General features: G+C 44.3%; 1 protein-coding gene across 1 annotated transcript in view; it reads right to left on the bottom strand.

Annotated features, from left to right (window-relative positions):
* Positions 1–15,568, bottom strand: part of FRMD7 (FERM domain containing 7) — a 53,557-nt gene extending 37,989 nt beyond the window's left edge. The window contains exon 1 of the mRNA XM_082262547.1: positions 15,481–15,568. Coding sequence (XP_082118673.1) covers positions 15,481–15,537 — 57 coding nt within the window. The 5' untranslated portion in view covers positions 15,538–15,568. The remainder of the gene's footprint in view (positions 1–15,480) is intronic.
* Between the last annotated feature and the right edge of the window lie 573 nt (positions 15,569–16,141).

Raw genomic sequence — 16,141 nt, forward strand, 5'->3', positions numbered from 1 at the left:
GGGGGGTCAGCCTGTCAGTGCTCAGACCATACACTGCATCAAAATGGTCTGCATGGCTGTTGTCCCAGAAGGAAGCCTCTTCTAAAGATGATGCACAAGAAAGCCTGCAAACAGTTTGCTGAAGACAAGCAGACTAAGGACATAAATTACTGGAACCATGTCCTGTGTTCAGATTAGATCAAGATAAACTTATTTGGTTCAGATGATGTCAAGCGTGTGTGGCGGCAACCAGGTGAGGAGTACAAAGACAAGTGTGTCTTGCCTACAGTCAAGCATGGTGGAGGGAGTGTCATGGTTGGGGGCTGCAAAAGTGCTGTCGGCACTAGGAAGCTACAGTTCATTGAGGGAACCATGAATGCCAACATGTACTGTGACATACTGAAGAAAAGCATGATCCCCTCACTTCGGAGACTGGGCTGCAGGGCAGTATTCCAACATAATAAGGACCCAAACACACCTCCAAGATGACCATTGCCTTGCTAAAGAAGCTGAGGGTAAAGGTGATGGACTGGCCAAGTATGTCTCCAGACCTAAATCCTATTGAGCATCTGTGGGGCATTCTCAAATGGAAGGTGGAGGAGCGAAAGGTCTCTAACATCCACCAGCTCGGTAATGTCGTTATGGAGAAGGGAAGGAGGACTCCAGTGGCAACCTGTAGAGCTCTGGTGAACTCCAGGCCCAAGAGGGTTAAGGCAGTGCTGGAAAATAATGGTGGCCAAACAAAATATTGACACTTTGGGCCCCATTGGGACATGTTCACTTAGGGGTGTACTCACTTTTGTTGCTAGCGATTTAGACGTGAATGGCTGTGTGTTGAGTTATTTTGAAGGGACAGCAAATTCACACTGTTATACAAGCTGCGCACTCACTACTTTATATTGTAGCAAAGTGACATTTCTTTAGTGTTGTCACATGAAAATAAAATAAAATATTTACAAAAATGTTAGGGGTGTACTCACTTTTGTGAGATACAGTATATGCATTTTCTTCTATTCACAAAAATACCAAAAACAAATTCCTGTTCTGTACACAGGAAATCAGGGAAAATCTCTAAAGTGAAATCTTCTTACACAGTTATCATGTGTCCACATTGAAAAATGTCTCCTAGACCTCTTTCACAATACAGAGCAGTGTACCCCTGATTTTTGTGCATGTTAAACACACGTTCCCATAGATTGTCTATTAGATAGTGTGTTTTTGGTGCATTTTCTGAAAGATGCAGCATGCAGGACTTTTGGTGTGCTTTCAGTAAACGAACAAGAATGTGTGACCTAAATGAAGTCTACTGTGGGCACAATGAGCTACACCTTTGCTGCGGCTAAACTGCAGAGTGGGCACTGTAAAACCCCCTATATTCCTTGTACAGTGACACCTGAAATGTTGAAAATGTCCCTCACTTTCAGTCACAGTGACAATGCTGAGCCTGGAGAACTGAAACTGTTAACCCCCCGCATCAACGAAAGTTCAGCAGCAGGAAGATGACAGGCCAGCCCCGTAAATCATTTTTCTACAAAATCCAGGAACCTGTACATTGTGGGACATTTAGGTTATAAACTGTATAGCGTAATCAAGATCTGAATAATCTGGGACAGCGTTTAACCTTTTTTTTTTCAGTCACTGCACCCTTTTACAGTATGTAAAATCTGGAGGCACACCAGATTCAAAAACTAAAATATTACTCATCAATGGGGAAACCTGAGTCTGGGACAATGCACACAACCACCTTGATGAAAGTAACATCAGAAACCCCCCTTTACATGAGAGGCCTGACCCCCACATCCACATCAGAGTACTCCCTTCACGTCAGAGTTCCCCCTATACATGGGAGCTCCTCTATCACATCAGAGTCACCCCTACACATGGGTCACCCCACCACCATGAAATCCCCCCCAATCACACAGGCTGCCTGCACCACAGAGCCCCCCAGTCAAACAGTCCCCACATCACAGAACTCCCCAATCATACAGTCTTCTCTGAACATCAGAGACCTACCTATTGGCTTCAGCAGCATGACAGTTGGGCAGTGGGTGGAGGAGGTGGAGTTCCGTCTTGTCCTAAATGCTGGGGGTGGCCCTGCATGCCACCTGCCCTGCTGAGCCAACTTCCATCACCATAGCAAATGACGTCATGCATCCTATCCCGAGAGCGTCATTGGTTGTTATGGTGCTGGCAGCTAGCCTACCAGCAACATGACAGGGAAGGAGGACCGTGACACTTATCCTGGGCACCCTGGGAGAATCTGGACACTACCCTAGTTGAGAAACTGTGGTCACAAACCACAGATGCATTATTAGAAGCACAGATTCAAGAAATTGATTAATACATACTGCATACATCCTCTCAAAGACATGGGTGTTTTACCAGATTAAGATAAAAAAGTGGTTAGTTTATGGCACCTAATGAAGCAACACTTTAAATAGACCTCTGTTAGATTAAAACATCTCTAGAGGTGATATACAGCCAAAAGGGATCAAGGAATGAACAATATAGTTTCACTTTTTTTTTTGTCATTTGGCACAGCCGAGATATAGCTCAGCGATCACTTGAACTGTTTATTGGTAGAATGAGCATAACGAGTTTCCAGAAAATAAGAGATGTTTGAGAAAATTGCTATGCTATGGTATTTAGCTGCCTCTATAGTGACATGCTAATAGTGGGTTCTGCTGTACAACTGTGCTAGTTCCTGTCGTTGTTAAGAAGCCTCATGTAATTAAAACAATTATAACATTCAGTAATGGAACATCCCATGTGCTCAGTGCCCTGAATATCTATGGAATCCAAGACAATGCCAGCAATAACTACAATCCCATTAACCCCTACAAAGATCTGGAGCATAATAATGCCCATAGAATGTGTACATCTTTGTTATAGAAAGGGCAGGCAATTCTCTAGAAAGGACCAGGGAATCTAAAACCTATGTAGTTGTGTCAGCAATAATCTTCATAAATATGTACATAAGGTAGCCTGGCCTTAGAAGATGCTGAGATATTTAAATGAAATTTGGTCTAATGCAGAAGAAGGCTATCGATTTAAAACCAGGGGCTTTAAAAACACAATACTATTAACGAGCTTTAACAAAACTTGCCATGAACTGGATAAACAGCGAATATTCAGTGCAAAATAGGACAAGAAGACTGTGTCTGTGGCTCACCCCTCCGATCCATCATGCTAATGGACTCCACTGATTATACATAAGCTAAGGAGAAGACCATGCACTGAAAAATTTGGATTTGTGACTTACCGTAAAATCCAATTCTCTGATGTTCATTGATGGACAAAAGCTCCTGTCATTCTTTACCATTGGGTTCTGCTGCCCCCTACAGGAGTGGGACACTAGGCAGGAAAAACTTCTGGCTACACCCATGGGCAGTCCCAGGGAGTATACTCCCTCTTCCTGCTACAGTCGCTCAGTTTTGTTACAGTGTCAGGAGAAAAATTCCCAAGACTAAACAGTAGCCAACCAGGCAACAGGGGCTCAGCCAAAACAACTGGAGCCCACCTGAAAAAAACAATACACCCTCAAAGAGGATCAGGGCCTCTCAACAGCAGCCTGCAAAACCTTGCGGCCAAAAGAAGCATCCGCAGATGTTAACACATCCACTTTATAAAACTGTGTAAAAGTGTTCACCAATGACCAGATGGCCGCCTTGCAATCCTGCAGCACTAACGCCTGATGACGGAAAGCCCAGGAGGCACTAAGTGCCCTAGTAGAGTGGGCCTTGACAGGGAAAGGAGGAACCTGACCCCTGATGGAATAGACCTGAAACATCGTCTGTCTGATCCATCTGGAAATGGTCCAAGAGGAAGCAGACAAACCTTTGCGAGGTCCATCCATGAGCACAAATAGAGAGTCTGACTTCCTGAAAGACTCTGTAGCTGCCAGGTACACTCTAATTGCCCAGACCACATCGAAGGCATGCAAGGCAATTTCCTTTGGATGTTTAGGCCTGGGACACAGGGAAGGCAACACAATGTCTTCATTCAAATGAAAGTCAGGGACCACCTTAGGAAGGAATGACAGAAAGGGGCGAAGCACTACCTTATCCTTGTGAATCACCAGATAGGGTGAACGACAGAATGCCGCCATTTCCGACACCCTGTGCGCAGAGGTGACAGCCACCAAAAAAGCCACCTTCTGGGACAGCGTGAGCAGGGGAATCTCCTGAATATTTTCAAAGCGAGGCTTCTGTAGAGCTGAAAGCACCATATTAAGATCCCAAAGTGGCAACAGAGCCCGCACTGGAGCAACCAAATGTCGGCCACCCTGAAGAAAAGTACGCACCAGGGAGTTTGAGGCCAAAGGTGGTTGGAAAAAGACCGCCAAGGACAATACCTGGCCCTTGATAGTACTCAAGGCCAATTCCTGTTCAACTCCTTGTTGAAGGAAGGTTAAGATCCGAGCCACAGAGAAGGAGTGAGGATGAACCCCAAAGGACTCACACCACGCAATGTACGTCTTCCACATACGATGGTAGATCTTCCTAGAAGTTGATTTCCTAGCTTTTAACAACGTAGGAATCACCAACTCAGACAAACCTCTATCCTTTAGCACCTGGCGTTCAACAGCCAAGCCGTCAAAGCCAGCAACTGTAAAGCAGGATGGAAGATCGTTCCTTGGGACAGCAGATCCTCCCTGAGAGGAAGCTTCCAAGGAACGTCGGCGACCAGCTGCACTAGATCGGCGTACCAAGCCTGGCGAGGCCAGACCAGAGCTACTAAGTTGACCGGAATCCCTTCTGCCTCGATCCTGCATAGGAGTCTGGGCAGAAGCTTGAGGGAAGGCCTAGATCAGATGATACTGACCCCCACGGTGCCACCAGCTCGTCTGTGGTGTCCACAAGTGGATCCTTGACCAAGCCACAAACGTTTGCACCTCTCTCTGAGCCGATACGCCCAACAGATCGACCTTTGGGGTGCCCCACCGGAGACAAAGGGGATGAAGCACCTCCGGATGAAGGGACCACTCACCTTGGTCCAACGCCTGCCGACTAAGGTAATCCGCCTGCCAATCTTCCACCCCAGAAATGTGTACAACAGAGAGGGCTGGAAATGAACCGTTCTGCCCACCTTAGAATGCTCGCTACCTCGAGAGCCACCAGGGCACCTCTTGTGCCCCCTTGGTGATAGCCATGGCATTGTCCGACTGAATGTGCACTGAGCATCCCTGAAGACGATCTAATGATCCAGACACAATCTGATCGCTTAGAGTTCCAAGACATATTGGTAGTCTGGACTCTTCCAACGTCCAGATCCTCTGAGCAGAATGCTTAACGAGGACGCCTTCCTAGCCAGACAGGCTGGCATCAGTGGTGACCATTGTCCAATACAAGGAGAGGAAGGATTTTCCCAGCCGGAGAGCGAAGCTACCATTTTAGGGACTCCTTTGTTCAGCAGAATCTTATTGTCTAGAGACTGCTGAGTCTTGTCTCACTTGGTCAGAATTTCCCTTTGCAGGGACCTTGTATGGAACTGTTCAAACAAAACCGCCTCAAAAGTAGATACCATCAGGCCCAACAACCGCATGCAAGTCTGGAGGGATGACCAATTGTTGGCCAGCAGGAGGTGAATTGCAGTCTGAAATTTTTTGGAGTTTCTCCAGAGGAAGGAGCACTCTGGCTACAGCTGAGTCCAGAGTCAGGCCCATATAGTCAAGCTTTGTGGACGGAACCAGAGCAGACTTCTGAAAATTCAGACTCCAGCCAAACTCCTGCAGAGTTCATATTGTGATCTCCAGGTTCTCCAGCAGAGTAGAGGGAGATTCTGATCGCAGAAGGAGATCATTCAAGTAACCCAGTACTGTGATACCCCGTTGGCGTAGCAAGGCTAGCACCGGAGCCAACACTTTTGTGAAGACCCGAGAAGCGGAGGCAAGACCAAAGGGTAACACCCCAAACTTATAATGCTCCTCTACCACAGCAAAGGGGAGAAAACGCTGTGACTGGCACATATTGGAATGTGGAGATAGGCATCCTTGATATCTATAGAGGTGAGGAAATCCTCCTGGTGCAGGGATGCCACCACCGTTGACTCCATTCTGAACTTCTGTACCCGCACAAAGCAGCTTAGCGACTTAAGGTCCAGGATTGGATGCGCTTTGCCTTCTTTTCTGGGGACTGTGAACAGGTTTGAGTAAAAACCCTAAAAGCATGCCTAAGTCGGAACCGGGACAATCACCCCTTGCAGGAACAGTAAAAGAAAGACAAGCTCCAAAACTGGAATATATATATCCTAAGTGGATATTAAAGCAAAGGTATCCACGTCCCAAAATTAATTGAAAAAAATAGGAACAGGGAGGGGCAGGGGGACTTTTAAAGGGGATACTGTCATCAGACCAATAATCAGAGTACATATGGAGTAAAAACTGTTTTTATTGGAAGAAACCGTAGTCATATATAAAATGACTGTATTGAAAAACAAATAATGTATTGCAAATATTGTAGGTAGCATGCACAGAAACCCAAAAGGTAACATAGGTTTGATGTAGTGATGAACGTTGATGCCCATACACTGGCCCAACATGTTTCGCGGGTAACCGCTTCTTCAGGGACATATACACAGATAAGGGACATCACAAATGCTGCAACCAGACCAAAAACAAGAATGAAAAAAGAAAAAACATGATGAATGGAACAAGATATCACACAAAACATAGTACATTCAATATATGAGTATTCATTTGAGATGTAGGGGTCACAAGGAGAGGCACACATTAGGCCATAACACCCACCTGCAACCAGACCAATCCTGAGACGAAGAGGACAGACCAAGGATCGTAATTAGAGTAGATAACCCCCCAGGCGGACATGGGAGCGGTCCAAGCCTAAAAGAGGCCAGGTAATAGGGGTCACAATAGTAGCGTAATTATTCACTATAAAACAAGGTAAAGGTAAAGATGAGATTGGATATGTAGAGTATTCATATTAGTCCTCAAAGTATATGGAAAATTATAAAACATATGTAAAAGAAAAGGGGGTATATATGAAAAAAGTCTTACCAAAAGGTATGTATATATACATATCATAGTCCATCCAAATGAGAGGGCTAACGGGTGGCTAATGGGAGAGCCTATGCTGGTAAGTGAGAGGAGGGGATCACAAATATAGTCCAATATCCCTAGATCGAGTGTAAGAAAAACAAGGGTTACCATATAAAGTGGACATTCATTAAAAATGAACGAAAGGTGACACCCAGGTGTGAGGGAAGAACCTGAATAATGTGAAAGGTAACAAGTGGAAACCATAGTGAACACCATGTGTGTGTATATATATATATATATATATATATATATATATATATATATATATATACACACATACACACACATACATACACACACCTGTATATACACGTGTATATACAGGTATAATATATATATATACATACATACATATGGTGTTGGACCGCTCCCATGTCCGCCTGGGGGGTTATCTACTCTAATTACGATCCTTGGTCTGTCCTCTTTGTCTCAGGATTGGTCTGGTTGCAGGTGGGTGTTATGGCCTAATGTGTGCCTCTCCTTGTGACCCCTACATCTCAAATGAATACTCATATATTGAATGTACTATGTTTTGTGTGATATCCTGTTCCATTCATCATGTTTTTTCTTTTTCATTCTTGTTTTTGGTCTGGTTGCAGCATTTGTGATGTCCCTTATCTGTGTATATGTCCCTGAAGAAGCGGTTACCCGCGAAACATGTTGGGCCAGTGTATGGCCATCAACGTTCATCACTACATCAAACCTATGTTACCCTTTGGGTTTCTGTGCATGCTACCTACAATATTTGCAATACATTATTTATGTTTTTCAATACAGTAATTTTATATACGACTACGGTTTCTTCCAATAAAAACTGTTTTTACTCCATATGTACTCTGATTATTGGTCTGATGACGGTATCCCCTTTAAAAGTCCCCCTGCCCCTCCCTGTTCCTATTTTTTTTCCTTGCAGGAACAGGTCTTGTACAGTCCCAAACAGACCCTGGGGACAGGTTTAGGTTGGAAGTAAAAAACCTTGCCGGGGACAAGAGCGAAACTCGATCTTATAGCCGGACCGAATGACTTTGTGGACCCACTTGTCTTGTACCAGGAAAGTCCACGTGTCCGGAAACCAGGAAAAGATGTCCCCCTACCCCTAATACGGGTGTAGCACTGCACCCTAGGGAGCTGCTGAGAATTACACTTCTTGGATTCCCCTGGGTTACCCGTAGCAACAGCCTGTAGAAACTTAATCTCTTTAAATACTCGGCTCAGGCAATGAACAGTCCAAAGGATTTGTTTTTTTTGTGTTTTTATTGGAACTTGGATGGGAGAAGGGATGAGTGGGATACTCCAACTTGAACTATGCACAATTCTGGAGGACAACTGACTGTAGAATGTGGCAAGGCCACTGCTTCACCTTGACACTGTAGTGAAGATAAGAACATTTACTCTCGCTTAGATTACTCTTCTCTAATTGGCACCCCCTTTCTCGCTGATTGTGTGCGCTGACCTTCTGTAAACTGACACCCTACTGGAGTGGTCCCCTTCCTAGGGAGACCCCTGGCAGGCTCCCTGGTACTCACGGACACTGTTTTTCCCAAGGCCGCTCTGCTTCTAACTCCACTTGTCAGCTTCCTGCACCTCTTGGCTCAGTACCACACTCCACTTCACTAGGCAGACTGCCTGTGACCACCTTCAAAGCTAACAGGAGCCGTCACGCTCCTCCTGGAACCTGGCTTCCCACCCAAAGTCACCCAGTCACATGTGCCCCTGGCTTTTAAAACAAATCCCAGGATGCACCACTATTGTGCCAACCCACTGGGATAATCATAAAAGCCTGTATGTCACTGGCTGGGTTTTCTCCACTGTCCAACAGGCTCCCCTATTGAATACAGTGGGGACACTCCTTCAGACCAGATGAAACACACATGGACACATGCAACAGGCCTAACTACTGATCAGACTCCCCTGTGAAGCAGGCAGAGCAAACTATGCTTTTTTTTTTCCTAGCACCTACCTAGGAGGGTGCTACACGGGTGAGGGCGCACCTTGATGCAGAAGGAGCCTTGCCAGCGGGTCTGGAGGATCCCGATCTCAGCTTGCCCGACCAGGTTCATTGGGATCCACCAGAGGAGGCCCTGAAAGGCTTCGAGCCCTTGTCAGTTGACGCTGAGGGATGAAAAAATTTCTTATGCGCTGAGAAGGAAGGTCCACGTCTACGATGAGGTTCCTTGCCCTTAGTAGCCTGCGGAAGAAAGGTACTCTTCCCCACTGTGAAACCTTTAATGATGTCATCCAGTGTAAGTGCAAACAGGCAATCTCCTTGAAAGGGAAGATCAGTCAAAGCCTTTTTAGAAGTCTGGTCCGCAGACCAGCATTTGAGCCAAAAGACACGCCGAAGGACCAACGCCAAAACAGAGAGGCGAGCCATCAGGGAAGCAGCGTCCAAAGAGGCATCTCAGTTAAACTGCAGCCCCTGGACCAGTTGGTCCGCCAGCTCAGCAATGGCAGGGGGGAGCTGTTCTCTCTCCAAGTCGTGGCATAGGAGCTTAACCCACTCCGTCAGCATCTGCGACACCAGGGCAATGGTAAACACCGGCCTCATTGCCGAACCAGCTAAGGTGTACATAGTGCGGGTCACAGCCTCCGCTTTCTGGTCAGTCGGGCCCTTTAGGGCCGGGGACACTTCAACCGGAATCATGGTTGCCTTGTTTAATCTGGAAACCGGAGGGTCCACCACTGGTTGCACAGTGCACTTCTTAAGTTCTTAGGAACCCCATGGAGAGGCTTTGGTCATCCCCACTCTTTAGCAACAATTCTGTCAAAATAGGCAGGGAAAGGAAACACGCTTGCCGCTCTGGATGGCTTGCGAGTGCCAAAGGGTACCTTGCGGCCCTGTCGCAGCTTCAGCTGCATCCTCCCTCTCTAGAATTTCATGCACAGATACAATCAGTGCATCCACCAGCGCCATTTTGTGTGCGGTCGCAGACGTGGAGGAATCCATGCACCAAGCCGCCTCCACTCGGGACACAAGGGATCGCCGTCAGTGCATGGATGCATGGTTGGGACCTGGAGAGGTCCCCAGCCTCAGAGAGGAGATCAGGTGGGGAAACGTGTGCTCCAAAGACTCCACGAGTCATCAGGTGGATCACACAAAAAAGTGTAACACACCGCCAAGGGACAACCCCCCCTCACCGCTCTGGCAGCACCACCCAGTCACCAAACACAAGGCACAGAGCAATCCTTGGGAGAAAGGGAGAGGACCCACCAGAATCATCACCCGCCGAAACAGGCACCTGCAACCACCAGGAGAATCTTTCACTAGACATGCGGCGATCAGAAAGCTAAATTATCCAGAAGTCAGCACCAGGGGATAAGGATGGGCTCCCACCGTCGAAATCACCGCCCATAGGGCTCCACTGTCATGGCCGCCGCTATTTGCAATGGCAAACCACAAGAACATGGCCTGCCGGTCTACACAATCATGGCCGCAGTGTACAGGAATAAACAGGCTACAACAAAATGGTGGAACCACGAGGCATACAGGGACCCAGAATTAAGAGACCAGGCCTCAGGACAGATCCAGGCAGGATGGGGTGTTCTGGCAGGAGCCCCCACCAGGTTCAACCCCACTCCCGTACAAACAATCGTCTGGTCGCCATCAGCGCACCCCAGAGGCCCCCATCGCCAGTTGGCGCCCTGCCCCCACCCCAGGAAAGTGACCAGACCCCCCAAAACAATACATCCCCAGTGTATGTGGAGGGGGGGCAGGGTGAGGGACTTGGCAAGGGGGGGTGCCTGCGGGAAGATGGGGAACCCGGGGGTCAGATTGTCCCAAGGAGGGGCCCACGTCCACTCCAAGACCCTTCAAGGGTAGGGGGGGGGGACAGCTTCTCACCATACCAGGAACCAGGTGGGCACTGCTCTAGTCACATCTTCCTCTCCATTGAAATGGGGCAGCTGTCAGCCAGGAGGAACGCTGCGACTCAGCCCAAGGCCAGGTCGTATGCGACCTCGCAAGACGTTTAACTCGCAGGGCCATCCCTCGTCCAGTGGGGCTATGGCAAGGCCGACCTAGCATGGAGCTGAGGCCTGCGCTGGCCAGACTAGGGTGACCACTGGATCTAGATTATCCAGCCCGTCGCCCAGTCCGGCAGTTGATAGTAGATCTCACCGGAAAAATCTAGGAGGAAAAAATTTTCGATCTAAAAAATTTTGCTCAGACCAAAGATCCCAGCAAGGAACTAGGTCCTTACTCCTGACTAGGCAGAAAAAAAGAAAATTGGATTTTTACACTGTGAAATCCATATCTCTGATGTTCATTGAAGGACACAGCACCCACCCCTCTGTAGAGTTCTAATTCTCATGTTAATGCTTGTAACAAAACTGAGTGACTATAGAAGGAAGAGGGAGTATACCCCCTGGGACTGCCCATGGGTGTAGCCAGAAGTTTTTTCTGCCTAGTGTCCTACCCCTGTACGGGGCAGCATAACCCAATGGTCAAGAATGACAGGAGCTGTGTCCGTCAACGAAAGAGAAACATCTTTACATGACTACTAGCAGTTAGATACCTTCTTCTCTAAGTAGCTTTTTACATGCCCACATTCTACACATATGCATGTGCTGTTGCTCCTAAATCAGCACCATTAGCGAACAATATTTCTTTGGCCTAAAATGTCTAACCTGCCCAATATGCATTTTATTTGACACAAGATTGAAGGAAATCTGCCATGAGATGAAAACTGTATATAAGCTGCTCTTTCTGGCCTTCATTTGCAAGTGCTCGTTGCCTGGCTGTCAATCGGAATTCCTGACTTTATTTTTGAATCACTGGCCTTTTGTCTGTATGTAGCCAGTAAAGGTCAGTGAATATACAAACCTTTACTGTTTTTCTAGGTTAGAAAAAAAGGCAGCCTAAAGTGATATTTCAATTTGAAATCTGCTCGATTGAACCATCCAGTGGGCAATAACAGCCACCAGGCCTTGTCTGGCTTCCAGTGCATTTGCAATAGAAGGTACAATGTACTTTTGATCCCCATCATCTAGGTTTACCAACTAAAAGATAAAAAAATGCATTATCAAAATATGTACAGCAGCCATCTGATGATCATGCTAAGGTGGAACAAATTTCCCCACCTCCTTTGACCTCCTTAAGGAGATTAGGGTGCTGAAAACTCCAAATAATAAAATAGATAAAAATAAGAACTACAGGAGTTCTATTTATCCCAAAACTTCCCCTGAATTCCATTACCTCTAGTAAGAAGCCACTCTAACCACTCTCTTCTCCCTCGCCTATCCCCACTCCTCTTCTTTCCTCTTGATATTTCACTAGTTGCCAGATTAAGCAACTATCAAGTGATTACCAACAACCAACACTAAATTGAAGCATATAGATCATTATAGAAATCCGTCCTAAATTTGTACATAGTTCCTATAGATTTAGCAATACCTCCTTGCTTATAGAACTAGGTACACATATTTGCCTTCTCTGTTGGTCCACAAACTTCTCAGTTCTTATTCATAAACAGTATACCTATAGCTGCACAGGTCTACAACATTTTGAATGCAACAATTAACTTCATTGCAATGTTGGAGTTAATTGCACTTGCTGCAACAGTTCCTTTCCATATATTTTGCTGTCTTTTTATTTTTGTAAAAAAAAGTTTTTTTGTCCTTTTTTTCGTTTGGTGAAATAAAACCCCTAATTGATTTTTAGTCAACATAATCCATAACCTCACTTCCGGGGTAAATAGAGGCAAAAGAATTAGTATAATGAAGTTTGTGAATATCGAGCAATATGGCGGATTGTTTACATCCGCCGGAATTACAATATAAACTCCAAAAAAATGGCCGATGCGAGACTTCCGGCCCGACGAATATAAATAAACGTCACATCCGCTATTAGGCCACTCCCTGAGGAAGTCACGTGATGTGACGTAACGCATAGGAGGAGCCGCCAGAATAACCGGAAGTGACGTTACGGACCGGAGCCGAGTACTCCCAACGCTACCTACGACTTATTATATGCCCATAACAAGCCGGAAAATTGTAAGTGTAATGATCTTATATATGAATAAAGAAGTTTTTAAATACTACACCATGATGGCCCTTTATGCTTAATACGCCCTGAGATCACACTAGGAGATTAGGAGACCCGAGGATAAAAAGCACCCTGATACGAATCTGGAGAGGGCCCCGGGGACCACGAGTAGGACTCTGCAGACAGTCAACCCAGGCCAACCACTATCCAATTGGGGGAGAAATATACACATTCAGGCGATTGATACACTTCATTAAGGTGAGAGTCTAGAACACCTAGAGGTGACACCTGGTGGAGGAACAAGTCACTGCACTTTACTTTGTACAGAAGCACTTTGTGACAAGTTGAAGAGACACAGTTGGATTTTGTTTATTAGTGGTGAAAGGAAAAAACGGACAATCACTGGAATTTGCACTTTATTTATTTATGAATTTTATAAAGATTTATTGAAATATTTTGAAGTTTGTAAGCACTTAGCACTTTATAGTTTGGAATACTGGTATCAACACTTTCTTCATTTATTGAATTAATTATATGTCGTTTAATTGAAGTTTTATTATCATGTACAAATCACGAGGATAAGGAATTGGAAATTTTAGCACACTCACCATTTAATTAATTTAATTATTTAATCATTTAAATGAGCTCCACTTCTGAAGCGCGCCACACACCCCCACATTTTAATTTTTACTAACTGCATTCTGGTACCAGTATAGTGGTGCAGCAGTAAGAAGGGACCCAAAATACCTCGGATAGCGCAGGGACCACCTACCCACATACATAAAACCCCTAATTGTGTCCTCAAATATATATGTATAAAAAAAAATGGGGAGAAAAAAAAAAAACACCTATATCCACCCAAAATCATATTAATTTTAGTGGTATATTCTGAAGGTCTACTACAAGAAGATCATGGCACAACCCCCTCTTTTGATCCTTGAGAAAGTCTAAGTGATTCAATATTTTTACTGCTGATTTCTTCACAGAATTCTGTTATAGAATGAGGTCTTGTCATGTATTAGTGCCGGCCCTGTGTGCCCCAGGCCACTCTCCCTTTCATCCTGCCTGAACTCACAAGCTCCTTACGTGCACAGCACAATTCCCTTCAAATGGATAAAATGCCTGCAAGTGAAGAGCCAGATCTGTTCATACTCTGGAAGAATAGCTGGCATGCACAAGCTTTAATGGACACATTAGCTACAATAACATACTTGACCAGTAGGCTAATTTGCTTGGCTCCAAAGTAACTATATATAGATCTCCATGTGTGTAATATACAGTCCACCTCAGCTTACAATATAAGATACATGCATGTAAAGCAAATACAGTGTACTCTGTATTAGACGTACTAAACTCTCACATATGTCCATAAATGTATTGGTGAGATCTAAAACAGGAACTAAAAAAGCATTTAGTTTAGAGTGGAATGGAAAGTTACCTAAATACACATACATAGTAAACAATAGTAAATAAACGAATATATATATAACAGCAATTCTTAAAATAAATATGCCATTATTATACAATATGTTTGGACAAGGTAAACTATTAAGAGTCTGCTAATATAAACTGGCTGTACAAATCAGTGGGAAATTGCTTTGAAGAGCAGATTTTGCAAGTAGCAGAATCACAAAAAATGTTTGAGACTACATAAATGTCCAACAAAAAAAAAAGAAGCAGTATCTGTCCAGTTATACATATAGGTCACCGTCTTTATACTAAGGGATAATAAAATCTTCAGGAAAGTAAACTGTTTTTTTTTCCAGGGTAAAACATTTTATGGTTGAAGAATAATTTTGATAATTAACATGCTTCCATCAACACAGGCTGTTATTTAAAACTTCTGACTATATAAATGCTTCGGAAGAATGAAGAATGTACTTGCAAAACGAATGATGCATATCAAGAACATGCAAAGAACAGAAATGAAAAAGAAAGAATAGAAAGTCAGTCAGTTTCCTTATGATTTTCCAGGTTGAGGTTTAAAATATGTTGATGTATTTTTATTTACTACGCTGGCTCTAATGCAAAGCAATGTTATACTCCTTTACTTTACTAAAGGATAAAGGTTTTTCTTTTTTTTTTTTTAAAGGTAATTAGTTATAATTCTGAGTTGGATATATCCAAATGATTGTTCTTGAAATCCCCCCCCCCCCCCCGATGCTATTGAATGACTATACTATATATGACTATATGTTATCATACAGCACTACAAAGAACCTGCATTGTCTACCTGGTATACCCGTTTTCATGCAATGGCTGTCTCTCTGTAAAACTTTAATAAACAATATTGAAACACAAAAGCAATTCATTATCCTAGTAAAGGCAAACAGCATTGTAAAAGACATTATGTAGTCTGCATTTGTTTAAGCAATAGCTTATACTACAGTATATACATTTCTAATGTTAAATCCTGTACTGTCATACATATGATGGGAATGGGTTTGATAGATCTACTTACATCCACAACAAAGGTCTTCTGAGAGTCATCCAAAAACTGGACTTTCAAGTGAAGCATCCTGCAAGACTGTGACCTGCTGAGCAGCAGAGCAGCTGGGTAGCAGAATATGTAGTGTCATAGGCTCTCCCCCAGCATATTCATCAGCTGCTGGTTTAGGCTTTGAGAATCTGCTTATGGACAAAACCTCTACAGGCAGCACATATAACACAGCATTTTATTATTTTATGTATGTACATACAACTGTTGGAAAATGTTAAGGATTTTCTACATTTGTACATGAATAGGTATTAAAATGTGATTTGATCCCCATTAAAGTCATAATAATGAACAGAAAAATGTACCATTCATTAAACACATAAAAATGTACAAAAAGATGATTAAAAACGTATCACAGAGACTTAGTGACAATGCTGTAGTCTGAAAAATGTACATCACTCATGTTAAAACACCAACAATATCACCTCTGATAATGTGCAATACCTGAAAATGTATGTTGCCCTATACAGTTACCATGCCCCTTGTGAATGCCCTGTGCAGCTGCTATGTCCCAGTAAAGTTGCCATACCCATTGTGGAATCGTTGGAAGTTTCTATGTGGGTGGCAGGGTGGCTCTGCAACTGCTTCATCCCTGGTGTTGTCTCCCAGTTGTTGTCATAGTACC

This window comes from Pelophylax lessonae (assembly GCF_965119305.1).
Source record: "Pelophylax lessonae genome assembly, chromosome: 7".
Taxonomy (NCBI): domain Eukaryota; kingdom Metazoa; phylum Chordata; class Amphibia; order Anura; family Ranidae; genus Pelophylax; species Pelophylax lessonae.